We start from the raw sequence: 27,327 nt of genomic DNA on the forward strand, positions 1-27,327 counted from the left end.
CAGTTCACTGCTATATCCCCCACCTTGAAGAAATGTCTGGCTCATAGGAGGTGTTCAATAAACATTTATGAAAAAATGAATTAATACTAAATATTTGGATATTTAATTGGAAATGTAATTTCGGGGTTTCCTTTAAATCATCCTCATCTTGACTTTTTCATTGTTTATTAATTCTACTAGTGATAGGAAGCAAATCAGATAGATATATTTGCTATTAGTTATACTGCTTGTTAAAGGGGTTAGCTGTTAAGATTCGGCTCATTTGAATGTGTAGAATAATCTGTGGATTTTATCATAAGTAACTGAATATTATTTTTATTTTTTTCTACTTGTTTTCAGAATCACTCTGCTTTTCAAAGTATGAACATATTCTCTATGCAATTTTGAACCTTACCCTCTTCTTTGCATTTCTCTCTCCAGAGAAGGTTGTCTTCAGCCAAAATTCTCCAGTAGCGACACGTCTGAGCCGCTTGTAGCAGGTCTTTGGGTTCCAGGAATGAAAGCACATAGAGTGCCAACTAAGAAAAAAATGCATAGTATAATACCCACATTTAAATAAATATATATATTATATAATAAGTTAATTATTCTCCACAGGATGGGATAGTTGATAAATATAATTCTGCACTCTGATTTCTAAAATTACGAAAGACAGTAACTTCAGTCCTAACAAATATATACGAGATAAAAAACACACACACACCTTACGGTTTTTATGAACTTCACTCTACTAACTCTTTACCTCTTCAAGGACTACTTATTAAACCTCTCTGTCTCTGCTCTTGCCTTTGCTCTGTGAGCCTCAACTCAATTTTTTTAAAAAATGTTATTAGTTGTTTAACTTTGTTCTCTATCCTACTACAATGTAAATTCACCAAAGATAGGACCTAAATGCTTGCCTGACAGATAAGAAATGAGATTTCTATATATTCTGTGTGGTATGACTTCAGATCATTTCTGATAGATATATATCATAATTAACAGTCTTCAAATCAAAGTGTTTATTATTGTAATGAACTTTTGAAACACATCCTTGACTGTAAATGACAAACGAGGACAATTATTAAACCATTCCATAGACATATAAAAGTAATTGAGTTCTGATTACCTTACATTACTTATAAGGATCTTCTTGATGGGCCACATAAGAGTTGTATATTTGAGCTAAACCTTTGGTATACCACTGATTTAAAAATTTTGTTTATAGTACTTGTAAACTATTAATTTTTTTTCGGTGTGTCAGTTCAAATAAATAAAAAGGAAAAATACAGACTAAAAAAGAAAGAATGGGAATTATAGCCTCTGACTGATTATTCAAGTAGCCTCACATATCACATAAAATTTTAAATTATGATACTAGGCAAAACAATTTAAATAGAGCAATTAAGTTCAGTTTTCATATGAACTAAATGACAAGAACTAAAACAAATTATCCGTTAAAGGGTCAAGGGTCATATAGGGAGTAAAAGCACAATTTTAATTATTTTTTGACGCTAAATGTAAATAATATAATGTAAATTATGCTCCCAATGACTTTGCATATATAAGGAATTCATCATGGGCTGGGTGTGGTGGCTCACTCCTGTAATACCAGCACTTTGGGAGGCCGAGGTGGGTGGATCACTTGAGGCCAGGAGTTCGACACCAGCTTGATCAACATGGTGAAACCCCATCTCTACTAAAAATACAAAAATTAGCCAGGTGTGGTGGTGCACGCTTATAATCCCAGTTACTCAAGAGGCTGAGGCATAAGAATCACTTGAACCCAGCAGGTGGAGGTTGCAGTGAGCCAAGATGACGTCATTGCACTCCAGCCCGGGCAACAGACCAAGATTCTGTCTCAACAACAACAACAACTCATCATTAATTACATATTTATTGAGTATATTCAATATACAAAATACTCCAACCAGCCAGTATTCAGTTTAATACTACTACTGATGAATGATAGTGAAAAACTTTTTGTTAAATAATTACTTTTGGTATATCAGAGAAGACCAGTATTATGTAGAGAAGCTGAGTCATTTAAAATAAAAAGGTGTAACTATATTCAACAATACTCACACATATATAATCTCAATATTGTACTTAACAGATACTCCAAAAGCCACTTAATTTGGGAATTACCAATCAATCAAAGCCTAGGCAAGTTCGCTTTGTGTCAGTATAGCAGTAATGTGATGTTACCATTACCAATCTATGTGGAATTGTAATTTAACATAGAAGCTATCAGGCACAAAAATATTTGTGCAAAAGAGATGCTAATTAATGACCAAGATATTTATCTAAAAACAGAAAAAGTCTATTCTTTTCTTTGCTTTAGTTATCTAACTGAAGTAGAAACCAGGTAATTTACAGAAATAGTCAATGGATCTTAAAGACTAGGAAACAACAAATCCAGAACAGCTTAGATTTCAAAAGTACATCCCCAAATCACCAGGTAAAATTTCCAGCATTAATAGTGATTATGAGATCATCTAGTCCAGTGCATTAAAGAGAAACATAAAGAAATACTAAGGCGCTAAAGAAAGTTGAAGTGCTAACTCTACAGGTTACTGGCACACTTTCCTTAAAAGCAGTGAAGACACTAACTCAACCAAGAACTTCAACTTATTAAAAGTTTGCCTATTTACATCTAGCCAGTTCCATCAAAACATCTAAGCCATACAGAAAATACACAAAGCAAAACAAAAAAATATGAATTTAAAAATCAGAAAAGGTGGTTTAAACTAGAGAAAAAGTAGAGCATAAATATGCTGTCAACAAGGTTATGTCTTACAAGGTTTTGAATTAAACTGCCAAGCCAAAAAGAGAATAGCAATTAGTTGCATGATTCTTACTACGTATTATGAGGATGAAGTATACCAGTTCCCTCAAAGGAAGCAAGGTTTTGTCATGTAGGGCTCTTAAAAGGGACTGAATGTCCATATTCCCTCAAATTCCTGTTGAAACCCTAACCCTCAATGTGATGGTATTAGGAAGCGAGGTGTTTGGAAAATAATTAGGTCATGAGGTTGGAGTCCTCATGAATGGAATTAGTACTCTCATAAAAGGGACATCCCCCCCTACCACCACCCCCACCTCGCAAAAAAATTACCCAAGTGTGGTGGCACATGCCTGTAGTCCTAGCTCCTCAAGAGGCTAAGGTAGGAGAATCGTTTGAGCCTAGGAGTTTGAGGCTGCAGTGAGCTATGATCATTCCACTGCATCCCAGCCTGGGCAACAGAGTGAGACTCTGTCTGTCCAAACATTATGTTAGGGAGTTATGGGTTTCTTATAGCCAAGTTAAATGGTCCAGTTAATGCCGCTTTCTATTCATTTGTTTTAAGGGTAAAACCCAGATTAGTATTTCTTCCTAAAGATCACTTCTGCCAGAGAAAAGCTCTTGAATTGAAACCTATTTCAGATAATTACCTTTTCCTTGTCCAAATCTGTAAGAATTGCTTTTTTTTTCTCTATAACCTATATAAAAGACAACCACATTGCACTTAAAAGGTAGCCAATATTTTCCCAGACTTGCTATATTTCAGTAGATTAAACTAGTCAAGGAAAAAAAAATTTTTTTAAATATTGGCTAATCCTCTATTAAGAATTTCAGGTTTTGCTCTAGATCATCTACTAAATGATTATGATTTTCTTGGTATTCACTTATAAAATAAAGACAATGCTATTCATCACAAGCCTCTCATGTGAAATTAGTGAGACTTCTGTCAAGCTTTTTGAGATTAATAAGTAAATGTTTGTAAACAGTTTTGAGATATGTCCAAAGGAATTATAAGACAAATAAGTCCATTTCCCGACAAGAAGGTAATAATGTTTTAAATAATAATACTTTGTTTCCGAGAAGATAATGTTTTCTATACCATTATTTATCCACATAGACAATAAAGCATTTTTCAAAATAGGAAATTTTTTTCCTGGTAGTTGAAAACAAGAGGGAAACAGAGATGATATGCTAAACCAAGGCTCTCCCTTAGTCTCCTATCTAACTAATTTCACTTATTTTTCCCCAGGCAGTCTTTAAAAGAACACTTAAACTGAGAGAATCTTTATTGGATTTACCCTGGTTATTGATTATTTGTTTTTAATTCTTAGATTTTTCAAAATACTTTCATATTCTGATCTTAAACAACATTTTGTCTGTTAAGAAGTTATTATGGAAATTCAAATAAAGCAAAACAAACCAAAAACCTCACCATTATTAGAAATAAGAGAAAAAAATGAGACCATAAGAAAGCCTGCATTTTAACAAAAATGATACCCTCTAAAATATGGAGGATATCACTAAGTAAACTACAGAGAATATATCAAAGGTGAATAAAATCACTTTCAGTCAAATACTTATGTAAGTGTTTCCCATTATTAATGCCCTTCTGGAAGCAAAGAGAGCTGACGTCACTTTCAAAAGCCAAATCTATTCAAAGGATTCAGTTTTAGAATGAGCTAGCAAAAATAAAAATTTTCTTCTGGGCCAAAGTCATTTTTAAAAAGCACTCAGTAGAAAACACATTTCAGGAAGAAGAGATTTTCTCCACTTTGCTTTTCTCTGGAGTTATGCTTAGTTCCACGCATTAAATTTGATACAACTATTTTATTCATATCCAGTGTGCAATTCTAATTGGGACTATCTTTAACACCATTAGGATATTTTGAATGATAATCTTAAAAAATGACTTTTTTCTGTTCAAACTTGAAGTTTCAGGATCATTTGAAATGGTATATTAGTATTTTATATTGTCTTCTTAGCTGACATATAACTAGTGGCATATACATATTACTTATGAAAATATAAATCATGGTGATGCTGATTATTTAATGTTATATTATTTCTGTTCAATGACAAAATTACCAGGTCTATAATATCAATAAAGGAACTATATCTAAACTATGCCTTATAGTTATGAATGCCCATATAATCAGTCTATGATAGTTTCAGCTTACATAAAAATGTAAAAAGAAATAGGCATAAATAATTCCCAAAGAAGTGCTGTTAGCATGTAATTAGTATGGGAAATCCATTATTTGTGTAATGGAGATGGGGAGGAGAATGATTAGAAAAATATACACATGTGAAATTATAATATTTGTATTTAAAATAATTACACAATGTAAGTAACAGAGAACTAGAATTCAATAGAATCATAAAACTATTGGTCTTGAAGGGACTTAAGATATACAATAAAATAAGAGAAAAAATATTGCTATTTTAATATAGTCAGAATTTTAAAAAATCTACTACCATGAATATACCAAGATAACTAAAGGTTGGGCTTCAAATAACTTGGCAAAAAAATCTTGGTAAATAAATAATCAAATTAGTGAAACTCAATAGTTACTCTCACATATATGACTTATTCAAGTAGTGGAAAGGAGTTACTTAGTCCACATGCATACTTTAATCTGGCAATTACATTATTAAGTCATGGCAATTTATCAATTTACAGCCCTCTTTACCACTAATTAAGAGTGTCAAACTGACAATACTGAATACTATAATTAGCATGACAACGTTTAAAGGTGGTAGCTGTTGAGTTATATATTCAAATAACACCCAATGAAGAATGTAATTGATAATCTTTACCTCTTTAGGGAGCAATGAAATGAAGTCTCGTTGAAACTGGGGTTCTATCACTTGCATCATATGTTTTACTTGTGTTGGTTCACAACTATCAATGAGTTCATCTAAAGCAAGCAATTTCTCTGGTCCACTCCAGCTCTATCAAAGAGAATTAGAAATTTTTATTGTTTTAACAGATGTCCCAAATTACAGGCTTATAAAGGAAAACTCACATCTACACACAACCATAGCTGAACAAGGTAGAATTGTATAAAAAGTGGCTCCTTATAGTGACATTTTTTCCACAAGGCATTGAAGAAGGCATTTAATTTCATCGCTTACCAACCACTTTTATTTTGTAAAAGGTTTAAAAAAAAGTTTGACAGAAAACATTTTTTCATTACATTATTATAATAGTTATATGTTCATCTACCACCAAGTCACTAACTGACTATCCAAAATTTTATTCCAGAAATATCATTTTGGGTTACTGAGTAAATAATAGAAAATTTTGACAATTTCTCTACATTCTTTCTAGTAAGCACCATAAAATTAGATGGTTTTAATAAGGCACTCATCTGAACGGAGATGAGCAGCATCATTCAGAGAAAAATTAGTAACTGGATATATTACACATTTGACAACTGTCTTCCACAAATTAAACAGGCTTTGATTTGTTATGTGAAAACAAATACACAATAGAAAACAGAATAAACAATAAAAACAATAAACAATAGAAAATAGTAGCTGATAGTGGTAAAATCAGAATATAAACAAAGGCCAAAAGAGGATAAGAAAGAGATACACCATAAAAACACAAAAACACACAATTATGCTTCAGAAATAAGAGTTCCTTTAAATGACATCAGGGTATTATTTTAAAACATCATCCCAGTGAAGAACACCTGCACAGAAAAGCCATGGTTCTTAAAAGGAAAAACTAAAATGCCATGTGAATAATTCAAAATGTTACAATTTCACACATTTAATTAACCTCATAATACTTAAATGAAAGAACATTCTTAAGCAGGCCTTTGTTTCTGCAAATCTATACTGATTTAAGTACCATTTTAAGAATTATTGTGTCCACTTTAGAAGTGGGTGAATAGAGAATAGGTGAGGTTTTCAGCTAAAAAGATCTGGATTTTGTCATTCGATTTCTTGTCCAAACAAGAAAACTTGATCCAAGACATGAAATATATAATAACTGACTGGATATATTAAGGATATGAGGAGCTGTATTTGGAATACTTTTTAAAGTATTTACCCCTGTGGAATCTACAATGAACTTCTTCTCTTCTTTCTTATCACAAAGTATGTATTAAATTGGCAATACCATAAAACATTTCAATGGTATTTATTTCCATAGTATATTCCATTTTACCACCTAATGTTAAGGAAACACAGGTTCCAACCAGTTGTGTCCCTTCCTTTTGCTTCTACAAATACATGTATCCAGAACATTCACCTTGAGTCTTACATTGTACCTTTTTTGGTCAGGGGATTTATTATACAAAGAAATGTAAAATACTCATAAACATATATATGTACACGTGACCAATTAAAAGCAGTTAGTTTGAAGTTTAATTATCTTGTTTGGTTTCTCTCACGTAACTTCAAACACTGGTTTAAAACTTACCTCTTTGACATAACTGATAGTGATCAATCTCCACTCATCTCTCTCCATTTGGTATCAACAGAACAAACTCATTAATTTATTGATTCACATCCCTCACAGGATTTGAGGTGGGTTTTGATAATATGCTATTCCTCTCCATCTACATCACAGACAATGCATGGACACTAATATAAGGACATGCTCATTTTGAGTGATGGATAACTATGCTGACTTGATTAAAATGTAGCTTTAGGCCAGGTGCATTGGCTCATGCCTGTAATCCCAGCAGTTTTGGGAGGCAGAGGCAAGAGGATCACTGGAGCTCAGGAATTTGAGATCAGCCTGGCAACATAACGAGACCCCGTCTCTACAAAAAAATTAGAAATCAGCCAGGCATGGTGGAATGCGCCTGTAGTCCCAGCTACTCAGGGGGCTGTGGCAGGAGGTCAAGTCTGCAATGAGCTATGATGACGCCACTGCACTCCAGCCTAGATGACAGAGCGAGGCTTTGTCTCAAAAAATAAAAAATAAAAAATAAAGCTAATATATGAGACATATCTTTTATCAAGGCTTTTGGAGGATAGGGTGTAGAAATTAAAGAAGACAGGACAGATGAACAGATGATAAACAACTAATTCAGACCTTAGCTAAGTATTTGAAACTGTGTCAGAAATTTCCATATATTTAAGAAAAAGTACATGGAAAAAAATTATGCCTGTATAACAAAACATATCTAAGACTTTAAACAATATTAGAAACAATGTATTTTTATTTTGTTTTAAAGAATCTTTAATAAGAATCGAAGACAATTTAAAATGTCTCAATTTAAATTATCTATACACTCGGCAGATGTTACTTCATGTTATTTTATTAAAAAGTATACCACTGATAGGCCGGGCGTGGTGGCTCAAGCCTGTAATCCCAGCAATCTGGGAGGCCAAGGCGGGCAGATCATGAGGTCAGGAGATCGAGACCATCCTGGCTAACACGGTGAAACCCCATCTCTGCTAAAAGTATTAAAAAAATTAGCCGGGCGTTGTGGCAGGCGCCTGTAGTCCCAGCTACTCGAGAGGCTGATGTAGGAGAATGGCGTGAACCCGGGAGGAGGAGCTTGCAGTGAGCAGAGATCGCGCCACTGCACTCCAGCCTGGGCGACAGAGCGAAACTCCATCTCAAAAAAAAAAAAAAAAAAAAAGTATACCACTGATAAAGATGAGTAGCAAAAGAAAATGAGACTGTTTCCACTGACCACACATATTCAACTGTCCTATTGTTTAAAATCACATCTCTTTGGTGATTCTAAACAAAGATCTGGACCATAAAAACAGCTTTCCTCTCTCCAGCCTGGAGTCCTTCCTGAACTCCAGAACTGTATATGTTGTTGCTTTTTCAACATCTATTTTTGGATATGTAATTGAAACTTAACATGTCTATGATCTTTCTCTCCAAATCTGTACTTCCACAGTCTTCCTCATTTCAGTAAAATAAACTCTATTTTACTAGTTACTCAGGCCAAGAAGTCTTTGGTCATTCCTGACTCCTCCCTCTCTTTCACCATCAGATGGCTTTGATCCAAATGAACTCATAGCCTTAAACTTTAAAATATATCCACAATCTGACTATTACTACACTGGATTGAGCTACCAGTATGTGTCACCTAGATTATTCCTGTAACTCCCTAAGTGGTCTTCCAGCTTTCTTTTTTTTTTTTTTTTTTTTGAGACGGAGTCTTGCTCCATCGCCCAGGCTGGAGTGCAGTGGCACAATCTCGGCTCACTGCAAGCTCCACCTCCCGGGTTCATGCCATTCTCCTGCCTCAGCCTCCCGAGTAGCTGGAACTACAGGCACCCGCCACCACGCCCGGCTAATTTTTTGTATTTTTAGTAGAGACGGGGTTTCATCGTGGTCTCGATCTCCTGACCTCGTGATCGGCCCGCCTCGGCCTCCCAAAGTGCTGGGATTACAAGCGTGAGCCACCGCGCCCGGCCAGTCTTTCAGCTTTCTACCTTTGGCTCTTCGTTCTATTCTCCACACTGTACTCAGTGCTACTGTTAGAAAGTCTTAAACCTTCTTAAAACCTTCTAATGGCTTTCCATTTCACCCAAAGTAGAAATCAGTCCTTAGGTTGGCCTACAACATATTACTTTCGCATTACTTTTCCTCTTATTTACTCTGCTCTGCCATACACACTCTTTCTGTGCTGTAAACACTCCAGGCACACTCAGCTTCACAGCATCTTTCCTTGCTGTTCCTTGGAACATTGTTTTCCTAGATACCCACATGCCTTGCTTCCTTACTTCCTTCCCTGAGCAACCTCTCTAAAATTGCAACCAGTTCCAAACTCATCCACCTCATCCTCTTCTGACTAGAATGTAGGTTTCACGAAAAAGGGCTTTTTGTCTGTTTTATTCACTATTGCATATCACACCCAAGTAGGGCCTAGCACAGAGAAGGTGCTTAATAAATATTTACTGAAAAAATAAATGAATCCCAAAAGAATCAGGAAATACTATCTCTAGATTAATGCTATCATCTCAACTCTATTTCTAGAGAGTGTTTCTATTCTTTATATTTGATGGTATCACTAGGACTTGCTTGCTTATTCTGGCTCCAAGAGTGGTTTCAAATTTTGTAAATATACAATTTAGCAGCAAGGGACATATACATTAACATGAAAACCTTGCAGCTAATGACTATCTACGTGTGTGTGTGCACGCACGCGCATGCGTGTGTATATGAAATAACAACCTACAACAACAATTAACGAAGAATAGTTGAGAGATAACTGAATTGGGAATCAGGAAATAATTTTAGGAGATACTGTCATTATAATTAGGTTACAATTTAACCTCTTCAGGCCTTAGTTTATCTACAAAAGCAGAGTGTTGGATAATTCTTTTAATTATTATTTTACTGCTACTTGAAAAGTGGTTGTCTCAGAAAAGAGAAAAAAAAAAGTACTTCCTTTGGCCTTTCATGGTAGTCACATTGGAACATTGAAAGGGAGAGGAAAAACATTCCAGGTTCAGAAGCAAATTTTAATTTAAGGACAAAATTGCAAATGCAAATTTGAAAATTCCCCATGGAAGTGGTGTTTTATTTCAGGTAAATTAGAGCACAGAGGTAGTAGAGAAGAGTAGAAGGAGCACTAAACTGCAATCAAGAGCTTGGGCTTCAGCAGGAAACTCACTGTAGAACAACATGGAAGTCTCTTAATGAGTCTGAGTCTCAGAGAACCCACCTACACAGTGAGAGGCTTGATCCAGGCCAGCGGTTCCCAAATGCCAATCAAGGATAGCAAGAATTACTGAGTTCTAAAACCCACCAGCAGATAGTCTGATTCAGCAGCTGAAGACATTTTATTTTTTAAATAAGCAACTCATCCAGTGTTGATGTAGATGATTCATAAAGCAGCATTTGGGAACCACTGGTCTGGATGATCTTTAGTGTCCCAATTAGATAGACTGTTTTATGACCTTGGGTAGTACTGCACCTGAATTTCATGTGGTAAAGAACTCACTTCTCTAGCACCTCTAGCACATGGTTATCCAGTCTGCTTGAACAGTCCCAGGATTCGAGTAACTTATTATCTCCCATTCTACTGTGGGCCAGTTCTAATTGTTAAGTTTAACTTGATACCAAAATCTGACTCAAAGAACATGATTCAGGTTTTACTTTCTGAAGAAACCAAGAATGAGTCTTTTCCTACTTTTATACAAAAGTCGTTAAAATACTAAAAACAGACATCACATTTTCTCCTGGTCTTCTCTAGCTAAATACATGACTTTCTTCAAGTCTTTCACACAAAACAAGGTTTTTAAATCACGTGTCCCAAATACAATTTCAAAGTAATAATAAATTCAATTTTTGGCACTATCCTGTAGGTTTTAATCTTTTGTTGACTAGCAAATAAGATGTAAATAAAGTACGTTTGAGAACATGTACAATTTCTAAGAGTTCCCATGAAACCTAATTAAATCTTTCAAAGGAGAAGTTTTTTCTCCATTTTTAATATCAAAACACATGTATTTTATACTTATCATTTTAAAATATTTTTAGTATAACATCTTTTCAAAGTACATAAATAGCTTAATTCCAAAATGCTTTAATTAAAATAATGTAAAGCTATTGACATTTGTGTAAGGTTAAAGTTCTTCCATATCACTTTATCTTTGATCCTCATAGCAATACTGTGAAGCTAGTGTTAACAGTCCCTTTCTAGATCTGAGAAAATTTCTGAGGTCCACTAAGATTATTTCTTGACCAAGGGAAGAAACTAACATTTATTGAGTCTCCAATATATTTCCAAGTATAACTTTAAGCAGATGTACATGTTTTCTCCCCTTTGACAACTTTTTAATGTTATGTGTTTTATAGAGTGTGAAAATAAAGGCAAGAATGGTTATATATTAATGAAATTATTGTTAAGAGACAATGTCAAAATTCGAACTAAGAACTTGTCCTTCTAAGTCATCTGTGCTGTTCTCAAGATGCTTCTGAATACAAATTTCAATATAAAATAATGTTCATGTAATTTATGTCTTTACCTAGTCTGAAAATTTTAAGCAAAAAACCATTTATTAGCACCTGAATGATATAAACAAGCCAAACAAATGACCAACTCGCTTTCCCTAAATTAATCTGAAGCATCAATCTGACTGCCATACAAAGTGGATCGATGGCTACTGAAAATTCAAATGGTATAAAATGTCTATTTTTTTTGGTTTTTGTCTTTAATTTGCATTTCTATTTTCCAGTGGCATTCTGTTTCAGTCCTCTTTTATGCAAAATGGAATATCATTTGTTCATACTCAATTTATAAACAGAGTACAGAGTACTTTGTCAGAATAGATGGAACTGGACCAAAACAATGCTGTATCACTGCCTTACGAGCAATAGCAGAACAGTAAGGGGACAAGCTCTCCCATACTGCTTATTATGCAACAGAAAAGTCATCATGAAATGCCCCCACAGCATATTTGTAGAAATCATGCCAGTTTAATTATCCCTCAACTCTCTCACATAGGTCAACTCATGACTTCCCACTTTATTATGAAATTGTATCTCTACAAGTTAGACATTAAAGCACTATAAGCCTTTAGGCAAGTGAATCATTTCTAGTTACTCTGGGACCAGCCCTGAAAATAAAGGGCAGTGTACAACAATGAGGCCTCGGGTGTGTCAGAGACAGACATGGTACTCAAAAGATGAAGGTCCTGATCTACCTGTCTAGTTGACCTTTCGTTGCTACAGATTTCTTTGCCACAGAATATTTATCTGAAAAAAATATATATAATACTATACCTGCAGGGGTAATTCCACATGCTATTCCTGTTAACTAAGAACACGTTTTCTTCACTGCACCTACTCCTTTAACAGGACCAAAAGCTAGTCTAACATTCTTCGGCTTATTGAATAAAGTTTTTTTTTTTTTCTTCACATTAACATTTCTGAAATTGGAATGCATCTAAAAAAACTATGGTGTCTCAGATTTGATGAAATACAGTATGTGGTAACATTTGGACATTTTATTTAAAAAGCATGAGCTAGCTAAACAAGCAAACGGTGTACAATGAACTCTCTAAAATATCCTGACTAAAATAAAGCTGAAATGCCTCTTCCTATAGATCAATACTATAGAGTCCCCTTAAAATTGAGAAATATCCTAGATAGCAAGCAAAGAATATTCAGGTATTCTAAAACGTTGGAAAAAATGAGCCCTACCACAGAAAAAGTAAATCTTACTCTGAACTACCTTCTGAAAAGAAATAAGCCTTTTCACATAAAATAAGCATTTTGGAGGTTATCTACAATGATAAAACTATTGCTAATAATGTAATTTTCAATCATGTTGGTATTTTCTTATAAAAATGATATGAAATCAGTGAAATCATGTGATATGAAATCAGAATGATATATGCTGTTCACACTACATGCATGTGTTAGCATGGCAACACACAACCATATTCCCACCTCTTTGGCTTAATCAGAGATGATAAAAATCTTTAAATTATTTTTTTAAGGCTATACAAGTATCCGAGTTTTATTTTCGCCTCTTATTGATGGATAAATTTCCTTTTAAAAGGATAGAACAAAATTAAAAATTTAGAATTCTGAGGGTGTGCATAGGAAAAAATAAAAATTAACTAACATTTAACAAACCATCATGAACCAGAGGCAAAATAACTCAGGAGGAGGGGTAGGAATAATCCCTGAGGAAAAGGTAAGTTTAATCAACAAATGACTATGAAAATGAAAACTTAAAAAAAATTCTTTGTAATTACAGTGGCTTATAACATTTTAATAACAATAAAATGTAACTTTCATTCCTCTAACCCAGATTCTTTAGTACCATTGACATTTTGGGCTGGATAATTCTTTGGCATGAGATCGTTCTTTGTATTGCCTCTACTTACTAGATGCCAGCAGTGTCCTGCGCCCCATCCACTCAGTTATAAAAATGAAAAATGTCTTGAGACACTTTTGTCTCAACCAGGGGAAAAACTAATCCCTGTTGAGAACAAGGCTTAAATCTTTCAGTTACCAACCAAAAAAAGGTTATCCTAGTTTTGCAGAAATCACCTGAAGGGTAGAAAACAATTTTAAAAATCCATTTAAAAGCAATACTGCTCCAAGTTAGTTTGCTACCTACAGAAGAAAAAAATAGACACATTTATCTCATATTCATCTAGGTATTTAAAATATTAGGGTTTACAAAGTGAACACCTTAAAAATCTGAAACACTAAAAGTCAAGTAAAGTATCATCTTTACCAACGATTATTGCCTTATGTATTGATTAAATACCTAACCATTCATGCAGCCAGAGGTAGGGTAGTATATTCATTTTACATTACTATGGAGGCTAATATCAGATATCTTTACTTTACATAATTTATATTATTTATTATTTGCAACGAATAATTGAGTAAGTACTTAATCCTTGCCATGTATTTTGCTAAACACTTGATTTATATGCATTATCTTACTGGAAGAAGAGATAAACCAATGTAATATCACTATCTTAGGTTATAAAATTCATAATATTCAGGGTTTGGTTGTAACCCATCTTCCCTGTACATGTCCAAAGAATATAAATACTATTAAAATATAGTAATCAGGATTCAAGCCTGGTAAGCCATATACAAGCATGGCACTGAAGAAAATAACCTGTATTAACTCTAGCTAGTATGGTTCTTAAATTACTCTTAAATGCCTAACTTACAAGCAATGCAGTTTAGAAAACTAGACAACCCAGAAATTCAAACAAAGGAGAAGACGAAGGAAGGTCTTATTATTTAACAAGCAATAAAAACAATGTCAGTGCACAGTTACACAAATAAGTATTGGACTTTCTCAATTATGACACTCAAAAATTGAGTTCCCTTGTTTTTAATAGCATTTTTAAATTGAAATATACAGCACATAACATTCGCCATTTTAAAGTGTATACTTCAGTGCTTCCCAGTATATTCACCTTGCTGTGCAACCATCGCCACTATCCAATTCCAGAACACTTCCATCACCCCAAAAGGAAAATCTGTACCTATTGGCAGTAAGTCCTTCTCCTCCCCGCATTGTTGGACAACCATTAATCTACTTTCTGTCTCTATGGATTTGCCTATTCTGGACATTTTATATAAAGAGAATCAACATGTGGCCTTTTGTGTCTGGCTTCTTTCACCTGGCAGAATGACTTCAAAGTTCATCCACAGTATAGTAGTATGTAAAAGTGCTTCCTTCTTTTTTTATGGATGAATAATCCCTTATTTTGCAGCAATTAAGTGAGGCATTTCAAGTACTATGTTTAGATATGTCACCTGAAACATTTTTAGCCATTCCTGGAGGCCTGTAGGTGGCTGGACAGATGTAATTCGGCGTCGTTGTTGCCCTTGGCCATTGGCTGCTCTGAGGTCCCCAAAAGTTGTTGGTGTTGCTGAACATGGTACAAGCCCAGTGGTACTACAAAAAAAAGAGAAAGGATAAAAGGAAAAAAACAAAAGTGAAAGCAAAGATAGATACTTATTAATAATAGATTCTAGTACAAAGAATAATGATCTGGTATATTTCAAACATCAATTCAATTAATTACATTTCTTCCCAGAGATCACAGGTACACAAAACCTATTTGCTATTCTTACAGTAAATTTCCTCCCTCCTACATAACACCTGTTATTATCCCAGAAATTCTAATTGCAACCAAATAACAGAATCTCCATGACAAAACTGCAAGTTGTTAATATATACAAATAATGTTAAAATATTTCCTTAGAACATACAAGTCCCACTTCCCCTATGACTGGTCTTCAGTGACATAAGTTTAAATTTTCTTTATAAAAAGGGTTGTGATACTTTACTAATGCTTTAAAAAACTCATAAAATACTATGTTCAAATGTTTTGAATTTCAAGAATCACATTATTCCTTAAGTTTGCCTCAGATGCCTTCAAAATTGTCTATAATATTTCTATTTTTATTGCTATTTATAAAGCTTGGTCTGAATAGTTGACAGGACTCAGTCTTGATTAAAAATACATTTATTCAAAACAGGTAAGTATTAAGAACTTACATGCAAAACTAAATAAGATCATCTAAACATTTTTATACAACAATTTAAATTTTGAGATTTAACTATCTCAAACAAACTTGAAATTCAATTCTGCCACTAGTAAAATGAGGACGACTAGATGATCTCTCTAAAATTGTCTAACTACCCTAAAAATGACCAATTAATAGCAGAAAGAATATATAACTATATTACTAGTGTATTAAACTTTCCTTTCTAATTTCTGCATGTAATTAAACTAAACTCAAGGTAAATATTGGGTATCCATTTTAAAGACCTTGGAAAAAAAGCAGCAGGAAGGTCTGGTTTAACGAAATTATATTTGAAAAGAAATTCTCACTCAATTCATCGAGCTATGTTGACTCTTTTAAATTCAAAGAACACTTACAAATTGCATCATAATAATTAACAATCAAACTCTGATAAATTACTAATGAAACAACTCCTCCAGCTTTTTTTTCTATCCAGCATTATTTTGTTAAAAAATGTATCTCAATCACCAGATTTTACAGAAAAGTCTTCTTATGTACTCCCTTTAAATCCTCTGATAGTATAAATCAAAGACAATCTTTAACATTTAACAATTAAATCTATCTTTTCTTCTTTCAAATTCAAAGGTAAGTTCTATTTTCTTTTTCTCCAAAATAAAATAGGATGTGTTTATAACAAATTTTTGATGGAAAAATCATAGTTTTATCTTATTAGCAAATCTGTCAAAAATATCACAAAATATCAAATATATACCTTCCTAACCGAGAGTCTCCAAAAAAACATGGAAATAAATATGCTGTTTGGTCTAATTTTGCTTTAACAAAATTATATATTAACAGGCTAAAAATAAAACTTCTGCCTTTTCAGTTGCTTTGTCAATATAAAAAGTGGGCAACTAAAGACAAATTTTACTAAAATGTGTTCTGTAATAAAAATTCAGCACTCATTTATTTATTCTAAGTTGCCTTAAAAAACAATTGAACAACGTAATACCTTTGTCCTGGTATCAGCCATATTAATAGAAGACTGACACATTTAAAAAATAGCATTAACAGTTAAACATTAAATGCAAATTTCTCATCCAAGAAATACTTTATCATGACTAGAAGGGAAAAGCAAAATGAAGTGAATGGTTTCACTTCTCTCTATCCCTCCACACCCTCTGGTGGAAGTGCCAAAACACAGTAAAACTGTCAAAAGGCAAAGAGTAACAGGAAGGGGAACAGTTAACATAAGAAAAATCACACAGAAAAGCAGCTCCTGAATAACTGATAGCTTTATTTTTCTCTTCTGTATTCTCTCTTCACTTTTTGAATGTAAGACTATTCCAATTATGACGATTTTCAAATTTCATAAAGCAGCATTTGAAAGAAATATTTTTTACAACTGAAATAAAAACAAGCTATTTCTCTGTAAGAGGCACAATCTGTAACAATGTTCAACAAAAAATTATATCTGAGCAATGTTAATTTTATTGCATCTTATAGAATAAAAATAACTAAATCGAAATATTTTGAGAGAAAGGAAGAAATGTCATAACCATGAAGTTCTTATGGCTTCTACTGTTAACTTTCAATCACTTATTTTAAAAGCTGGCAATTATACAAAAAATTCTGTTTTAAAGATCAAAAAAAAAAGGTCTAAGATACTTCTGTCATTTAAATTTTAAAATACAACATTCCAAGTGACATTCAAAGCCACTTTTAATTGGCTGGGCAATAGACATCGTGCTTAAGTTAGCCTAATAACTGTGAGAGTGGGAAAAGTTTTACACTGATGTAAAATCCAAAAATAATGGGGACTGAAGTAGAAAAAGATTACAATTATATTTCATTGTTATGGAAACTATTCTACTGGTATAGAAATGTATGTGTTAAAAACTTAAGACCTACCAAGCCCATAAAAGAATATTTCTAACATATTAATTTCATGAAATAAGATTTAGTTAGTAATTGTTTTATTTCACTGCTGATAAATGTATCTTCAAATTTCCATACATAAATGTCTACCCTAGAACAGCTGTTGCTATAGCAACAAGACACAGGGGCTCATATTCATATTTTATGGTTTACTTTTTAGAAATCCTTAAAAATTGTAATTTTAAATTTTTTTCACAAGATAATTTCTGCTTGTGTCATACTTCAAAATGTATCAGTAACAAAACATAAAGTAAGGTGGTATTCCTCTTCTTATTTAAAATGATATAGTTCTCAATTTCCGGTAATCTCAAAATGTGTTAAACAGTCAACCGTACTAGTAACATTATTATCCTACAAGAATAAACTAAAACACTTTCAGAATCAACTCTAAAAAACTGAGAATCATGAGATAATCAATCATTATATTTAATATTACCTTGTATATTCTGAGACTTTGCATGGTTTCTTTCCCAAAGAAAAAGAGCGGACCTCAGAACCATGGTCCAACTTTCTTTTCATCTATAAGGTAAAACAAACAAGATATGTTTTTTAAAAATCGTCTAACTATCAAATCTTGAGTCAGCATGGTTAATATTTTAAATTCTTAAATTTTCATATGCCTACAATGTTAATTAAATATATAAAATAAATGTTTCATAGTTTCTTCTATTTGTTCTACTTTGTTTTACTCTGAATGGAATGGAAAGGTGAATTTTTCCCCCTAATATTTTATCCAGAAGAACACTGTGTGATGATTTGAAAACTGATATTCATTATATATATATTCCTTGAGGTAATATATCTTTCATGTTTTCCAATTTAACAACCAACATACGGAAAAATCTCATGCTAATCCACACAGAAAATAATCATATTTAACGTGCCTTCCTCGTGAATCATTTTTCTTTAAAAACATGTTTTTAATACAGATAAAATTCAAAATTATAAAATCAGAAATAAGTATGAAAGTAACAAACTCAATTTTAAACACTCATACCATTATAAAAGGGTAAAGAGCAGTATAAATAATCTTGAACAGTGGTAAGGCATAAAGCAATTAATATGGGCAATAAGGACAGTTTTAAAAAGTAAATCAATAATAAGAGAAATCTGGAGATAGTATAACAACACTGAGGGAAAAAGTTGTCAATTGATATATATACAGAATATAGCTCTATTGACAGATACTCAGGACAAAATATTCTAACTTGAAAAGCAACAGAAAGGTTTTAAAAGAACCAGTTATGCCTCTCTATAAGGTGTATCCAAAATCTACATTTTAAGGTGTTTCATTATGCCATGCTATACTATATTCAGAATTGTTTCTTGTCAACATCAATATTGAAATATTTTTATGTGACTATATGTATATTTTAAAACTACAAAATAAAATCTGTTAAGATTCGACTTTTTCCATTTCAACAACTCCTTTTTAAGATTTGTGTCCACTAATTAATCACTGTATTACTGCAAGTTATAGGACGAAAAACACTCCAAAGTGATAGAGAGCTATCCTCATGTTTATAAGTAGGTAAAAATCCTTGCTTTGCAGCAGCCTTATTTTCCTACCCCTTGCCTTACATGGTAACATCATAAGACAGCATGATACAATATAAATACTAAAGAGACTAAAAATGTTTTAGAGCCCCACTGAATGATAAAGGCCATGTTTTTGTCATCACGAAGAGCTTTCTAAAATACTGGGATGATCTTCCGATATTAGGGGCTAGAGGTGAGAGTATAACAAGCTCATCTACAATTTATACCTTAGTTCATGACATACCTACTGGAAAGAAATGGAATTGATCTGGCTGGTTTCTTCTCTTCAGAAGTTTCTGTACTCATTACAAATTGTTTTAAAGTGATTCCTCTCAGAAACCATTATTTTCTTTCTCCAAATAATTTTATTAAAAAGCAAATATAAATATAAAAGCTGAAGTATATAGGTAGCCACGTGTTTCCATGTATATAATTTATAGATAGATATATATATATATATATACATACATGCAAATGAATCCATCAGGAAGGTCAGTCAGTACAGACTATGTTAAAATCGTTTTTTGATAACTTCCACAAATTCTTATCTTCGTAATTAGGAGAAACTTTGATATTTATTCTAATTAAGTTTGTAATACTGGCTTTCAGAACTTCCCAGGATACCTTGTAAAAACACTGGTGCAAATACCATTTGCCACTAAAAGCAAACTTTATTTCCATCTTAGAAATCCTTCAATGAATAAACATGCCCAAAATGTATATCAAGGAAACCACTGAGAAAGGATTTTATTTTAAAAATATTTTATAAAGGAAAACACCTTCTATATGACTATAGAAGTCTTTTAAATACTGTACTGTTTGCTGAAAATACTGACTTCAGAACCAAAAATTAATTCCGGAATTTTTGAAGGGTACAGAAAGTAAACATCTCTTTAAATATAAATCGCAAATAGTCTCATGATTCTATACTTTTAAAGAGTCAACTAATGAAAAAAGAAAAACTATACACAAGGTATAGAAAAATTGAAGGCAAAAGGTTCACTAAAAGCCAACTAAGGATAGAGTATTTCCAGGTCAGCATTTAACGGAGCTACATTTCTAAAGTCTGAATATATTTTTAGTGAAAAATTCTCAGATTAAAATATACATTTTATCTTAAATTTAAAGCTTTTTCCAGCTCACAGTCTTTCCATTATTTGCTTACATTCATGATATAAAACAGAATACCAGACATCCAGCCACCCACCAAAATTAGAGGATACTGCAGCCATCTCTGATGATACAGATTTTCCTTCTCAGGCAGGCATACACACACAATCACATAGCATAGGAAGAAAATAGATTACTTACTTTGTAAAAAATCATTTTTAATGTGCCGTAGAAACCCATATTTTCTGTATTTTTCCCCTTCAGTGATTCTGTGCCCCCGTGTGTCCGGCTGCTTGGCAGTCTCTGACAATATAAACCTTTTTCAGGTAGGTATGTCACAGATTCTAATGTGGACATGCTCGGGCACGTCAGAAAAGGAAGATTAGGGAGCAGAACCGGCAACAAAACTCCACAGTAAAGGCAAATGCAGCTCAGTATCAAACCGCTTCTCGGGACACACATACATACATGCAGCTTGACTGAGAAGAACTCGAGGGAATAATGAGAGAGAACGGAGAAGATTATTGGAGGAGACTATGCCCTGTCAAAGCCTTGACTGAACAGATTCCTCCCTCAGCAGCAGAGGGATCAGATTACATCTTCCCTTGAACACAGAATGGTGCAGTCCAGGATTCAGCAATGCAGACTGCACATCAATTATATGGTGATCCGCTCCAGGGAACCCGTAAGCACACAACGCACTGAACAGAGGGAGGATGTGGGCAGCAGAGACCGCCCCCACACGACAGCCCCCTCTCCCCTTTCAAACTTTCAGGAGGTTATTTTTGTATTTTGTAAAACCTGCATTTTTGAAGAGTTTTAAATAGCAAGGAACATTTCCACAAATAAGTCTTTTCAGAAACATTTTGAAAATAGGATATATTTTCATACGGTCCCCCTCAACAGAGGCAAAGCATGCTATTTTCACTGTCATCCTACCGTAGTCCTGGCACAGACTAATCAGATTTTTCAAGTAGCTTGGATGGTACAAAACAGGCAATCCCAAAAAGAGAAATTAATATTCTTTGGGGTTGACTGACAATAAAGTAAACTGGTTTGGAGCCGACAGCATTTGCAGAAATTATGTAATCTAAGTTATATTTCAACCTGCATATCTTGGTATTGATTTAATAAAAACATTCCCTATGCTTTTCCATTTCAATCCTTTAAAACATAGTAATTTTCAGGAAAATTGCCATACACTTCATCAATTCTGACTAATCATGAGAATATCTTTTTAAGATTAACAAACTAGTACTACCTAAGTGTGTAAAGTTTGGCCAAAAGGCTATTTTATCCCCAAAAGAGCAAACACTGTGCTCGCTGGAGAGGCTCACTTTTATTTGCTAATTTAATCTGGAGTAAACAGGAGGCACTGGACTTCTATCTCCAAAATTATTTTGACAATCTGTATTGCTTATCATTAAAAAGGCATTTTACATAATAAAGGTGCCAAAGTTTGCCAGAAGGCAACATTTTTCCTGGAATGACTACTACACAAATCTAGATATTTCATCTTACAACTTCCTTCACAACTAGCTTCAGGGACAATTATAAGATTCCTTGAACTAGAAAAGCCCATTATTAAGGTTCTAGTTAATTTACTCCTACCCTCCCCACCATTAGTGTTCTTTATTACAAGTAAATTGTGTGCCTATAGTTACCACTATTCGAAGTTTCTCCAGAAAAACAAAACAACCATTTGGACTTACTAACATTTTAATACTCTCTGCTATGGTGGTAAATGGCTTTCTTTAGTAAAATGGTTCTAAATACTGCATAAAGTAGTATCATAATTTTAAAAATAAAAATGTTTACCTTTATAACTAAGACATTACATCAATGCAACATCTTTTACTTTAAAACAAATGAAAATAAAATAACGTAAAATTTTACGAAGATGTACATCTTGAGTCTTCTAGAAATTATATTCTACTGTCTACTTATCTTAAAAAAAAATCTCCTACCTGGCTCTTAAATTAATTCTTACCCTCAGGAACAATATGTATATGTACTCAGCAGAAGTTAGTTATCTAAATAATCTCACTTCGAAGAGAAGCAAGAAAACAAAAAAATCTAATTGTTAGGAATGGACCCATAAACCCTTTTGTTAGAAGTTCTGAGGACTCAAGATTTAGGAAAGGGGAAAAAAAGGTGATTTTCCTCAATGTTCTGGGCTATGAGAACATCTGAAATTTCATCCAGAATTTGTCAGCGGTAACAAGCTTTTCATAAGACAGGTGTAATACTAGTGCTATAATAGTGTATACTTTGGCTTCAATTGAAATCATGTCCTATTTCTAGTTGAACTAACCTTTTCAAATTAAATCTACTCAGTTAAGGAGAGACCAACTTTAATGAAGTAGGGGATACTGTCTCAAAACCTAAAGAAAATATCTCTTAACTTTGTATATTCAAAGGACTGCTCCCATGGTTATATGGCTTCTATTTAGGGCTGTGAGTTACAGGAAAACCTGTTCCCTACAAATATTGTTTATATGTGGGTACTGTCCTGTAGATCCATGTTTTACTGCCAGGTTGGTATGCTTCAAACATCAAAATGATATACAAAAAAGTCTACACTGAGAAGTCTTTCTACTACCACATATCCTCCATCTACCATGGTTCCCACTTGGGAATGATTTTTATTATTTATCCTTTAAGTGAGAAATGCGTATGTTTATAAGTACTAATGAAGACCTTGTCTTCCCAAGTATTTAAACAATTCTCCCTAATATCTTATGATGCTAATTTGAACTGTGAAGAATCTGTCAAGCAAAACTAGTCAACCAAGCCTCTGAATTTCAAATTAACAGAATAAAAATGATTTTCAACATTCTCTGACGTACTATCAATGAAAACTGTGATCTATTATATTACTGTCATCATAATCCAAATATGAACAAAGCAAATAAAATCACTCATTTCTATTTATACCACTCTTGGCTAAAATATAGTTTGAAACTTTATTCAGATTTAAATTTTCAGTAATATTTAAAAATTTTTATGGGTTTGTGTCTGTATTTATCTATCTTATCTCTGTGACAAGAAACATTTTAAACTTCAGATCAGTCTATTATCTCTGTTAAATAAGTTTTTTTTAAGTATTTTATGCCTTACACTAAAATATTAAGTAGTAAGTTCACAGGAAAGAAGGTCAACCAAATAGCTAAGAAACCAAATAGCTAAGTTAGTCAACCAAACAGCTAAGAAAATGCTTATGTTTGTCATCTATATTTTTAGAATTACTATTTCACTGTATTAAATATATTTTCATTACAATAAAGTAAATTTTCATGTAATTTCAGCTAGGCAATCATTTCTCCCATTCTATAAAAAATTAATTCTTGTGTTGACTGACAACCTAGAAACATTATTGAAATTCCATTAGCAAAGGGAATGACCAACAATAAGGTCCTGGAATAAAATCCATCTGCTAACTCAGACCCAATGCTCATCTCATCACAAATCCACTGTGCTAGGTGTAGAAGTGGAACCAGTGTGCTAGCATAGAAGTTAGCAGTAATGAGGAAAAAAAAACAGCACAAATATATGAAGATATCTTTGCCTCTGGGGAATGATGCCATAGAATCATTAACCTGTGAGCTCCTACCAGAGAAATGGCTCTCTCTGAGCAAATAATTGGGATGACTTAAGTTTTTAGAAGGGCAAGTTGTGGTTGTAAGGAGAAAGAAAAAATAGTGTACATACAGTGAGAAAATTATAAACAAATGGTCTTAAGTGAATCATGTACCTTCAGAGAAATACTTACCTTTATACATAATGTCAACATAAAGGATGAAGTAGTTAATAGAGTACTTTACCTCACCTTGACTCTCAAGAGTTCATTATTTCCGTCTTATATATAGTTCTATTACTGCAGTTATCATAGTTCATTGTCATTATTTTTATACATCTTTCTCCCCTATCTCCTCCCTAAAGATTCCCCTATCTCATCCCTAAAGAATTAGAAATAAATTCTTACTCAAATTTATTTCTAGGGCATCCAGAAAATGATACAAAACAAATAATTAATATTTTTGAATTGGTCATACAAGCAAATATCATAAACCACAGCATTATTTTTCTAAAGCTTAAACATATATTACAATCAGTACTAGAAAGTTTAGCTCAACTAAAAAGTTTATAATTAGTGGAAAATACTATGAATACTATTAGTTCATTACCTTGCTAACATTTAAAAATACACTTCCATTTTATAATAGTAGGAGAATGTGTTTATATTCCTATGTCAGTGATTTTATTATTATCATGACAACACTTTGCACTCTGGAAAGGACTAGGAAACCACCACAGTTAGCTGTCTTGCCCTGAGCGCAGAATTTAGATTATAGACAGTTCAAAATTACAGACAGTTCAAAATTTCAACATCAATGAAAGGAATGCCAAGCATCTTGAGACTGAAATACTTTGAAATTTCACTAACTCACTGTCACTAACTTTCTGGGATGTGACTGCTTATTAAAAGGTTTGCTTATTAAAACTGGCAAACTAATAAACCTGTTCTATTACAGATATCAATTGGAATAGTACATATGCCCAGCATTTACATTTTCACTAACACAAATAGGTGGCAGTATTGACCAATAAACAATTTTCCACATTTATTCATTTCAGTAAGCATTTGTTTAGCACCTACTTTGTGTTGGGCACGGCATATTATATACATTAACTGAAACTTTGTTCTTTCTCCATTGGAAATATAGTCAATTAACACAAGAGCACAGTGTAATGTAATACACACAAACATCTGACTGTTAGAACTCAACTGAAATTAGTTCTAAAAAATTTTTGAGAACATGTAAAATAAAACAAGATGAGCCAGCTTTAGTTCAAAACTACCATCTAAGTAAACAAATACTGTGACACTAGTGCCTTAGAAAAAAATCCCAAACACTAAACATTGTAATAGATAATCTTACTTTAAACTTATTTTTTGGGGGTAAGGGGATGTTTATAATAATATATATAATCCAAACCTCTGTAAATCAAGCTGCAAATCAAAACGTTATAGCTGACTGATTTTAAATAAATTTTAATATAATTACAGAAGTAGTAGTTTTTTTTTTCTTTTTAAAGACAGAGTCTTACTGTTGCCCACGCTAGAGTGCAGTGGTGCAATCTTGGCTCATTGCAACCTCCACTTCCTGAGTTCCTGAGTTCAAGAGATTCTCATGACTCAGCCTCCCAAGTAGCTGGGATTACAGTCGTGTGCCACCACACCCCACTAATTTTTCTATTTTTAGTAGAGATGGGATTTCACCATGTTGGCCAGGCTAGTCTCGAACTCCTGGCCTCAAGTAATCCGCCTGCCTCAGCCTCCCAAGGTGCTGGGATTACAGGGGTAAGCCACCGTGCCCGGCCAGAAGTTTTAATTCTTGAAGTTTAAGCTATTTAAAACTCTCCTTACAAAGACACAGCCTCTGATGATTTGACACAAATCAACTGCAGTATTAGTTCAAACAGTGTAAGTTTTTTCATTCCGTCAGACTGGGCCAAATTAGTCACCTGATGGACACATGCACAAACGTATTTATCTACAAATATATAAATATACATACATACATAATTTGTACCCAATAATGCAAGTTAAGAGTTCTATTTATGCCAGCCACAGAAGAAAATAATATGGGGGTTTTATTCACTCCTCTAAAATTTATATTGTTACAGAGCTGTCAGACTAATACTAAGTCAACATCCTCTACTTTTTCATAGAGAGCCGGCATCAGTGCAATAATTTGACAACAAAGTTAGCAAGTCACCCTGGAGTTTACTGATTTATCCAGAAAGCAATGAATCTTTCATGCTTAAAATCCAAAATAAACTACCAATAAGCATTTGGAATTCATAAGTTTCCTCTCAAAATTTTATTGCGAATTTCTGATAGTAATACCTTCAGTAAAGACAGACAGATATCACGGAAAAAAAGTATAAAATGTAAGTGTGACTTCAAGAAAAATGAAACCACAAATATGACCCAGGAAAGAATTTAACATGGAGAAAGAATGAAATCAAATTTCCCTCAATACAAGGCCTAAACCCTATTCACTCTTCTGCTTTCTTTACACAAATCCATATTTATTGCTGCTGTTTGTGATTTTCAAATATATTTGCCTGACTTGAGAAGAATTTTCCATAGGTGTGATACATTAATCTTGTATTCATTTCAAGAACTGTTTAAAATTCTGGGATTAATTTCCTAAATTAGTGATTAGTCATGATAAAAAAAAGTTTTGAAAAGAGAGCTAAAGACTAAAAAAAAAAAAAAAAAAAAAAAAAGGTGTAGCTACTAAATCAGCAAAAAACATTAACAGCAGGAAGCCATAGAGTGATTTTGGATGTCATCTAATTCCTCTTTGTTTGTGGAATGAACACAAGCAATGGAACCAGAGAAACCTGGATTTAAGTGCAAGTTTTGCCATTACCAGAGTGTAATGTCAGGTGGTTACTTGACCTTTACGAGTTTCAGTTTTCTCTTTTTATAAAACAGTAATGATATACACCTACCTTACCCACCTAAACTACAGAGTCACTGTGAGGACACAGAAAATGCCTAGCACATAACAGATACCCTAGAAATGGTAGCTGTATTTAACAGGTGAGAAAAGTAGGTACAGAATTAAGTGTCTTGCTCAGGCTTAAACAGCTAGCTATATTTAGAACCTTGGTCTCTGGTCCCAAGATCAATAATTCTTACTGATTTCCATTAGATATATGGTAGCTCAAGTTAAGCTAAAACACGAGACATTGCTAAAGAAGAAAAAAAGTGGTACATTTTGCAAATAAGTATGTATGTAAACTACAAGTAAATCTTGATTATTCAGTTTATTGAATCATTATTTTAGGTCCATATAACTATGCTTCTACTACATCTGGGAAATCTGAGGCAAAGGCCTGCTGATGGGGGAAAGGTGACAGAAACTGAGAGAAAATTTTAGGTTAAAAAAACAATCAATTGAGAAATAAGTCACCTCCTATATCCCAATATCTGCGAAATGCTACCAAGGGC

The 27,327-nt window shown here is 33.3% G+C and overlaps 1 protein-coding gene across 4 annotated transcripts in view; it reads right to left on the bottom strand.

The window, feature by feature from the left end:
- FBXW7 (F-box and WD repeat domain containing 7) overlaps positions 1-27,327 on the bottom strand; it is a 218,229-nt gene that overhangs the window by 10,927 nt on the left and 179,975 nt on the right. For 3 of the 4 annotated variants that reach the window (XM_012508214.2, XM_030816241.1, XM_003257840.3), the window contains 4 exons: positions 18,085-18,167; positions 14,994-15,135; positions 5,582-5,716; positions 395-518 (listed from right to left, as the gene is read on the bottom strand). In XM_012508214.2, the coding sequence (XP_012363668.1) occupies positions 395-518; positions 5,582-5,716; positions 14,994-15,135; positions 18,085-18,167 (484 nt within the window). Of the gene's footprint in view, positions 1-394; positions 519-5,581; positions 5,717-14,993; positions 15,136-18,084; positions 18,168-20,498; positions 21,001-27,327 lie in introns of those variants that run through there. The other variant, XM_003257839.2, reaches the window with a different exon arrangement.

Source organism: Nomascus leucogenys, chromosome 7b (assembly GCF_006542625.1).
Source record: "Nomascus leucogenys isolate Asia chromosome 7b, Asia_NLE_v1, whole genome shotgun sequence".
NCBI lineage: Eukaryota > Metazoa > Chordata > Mammalia > Primates > Hylobatidae > Nomascus > Nomascus leucogenys.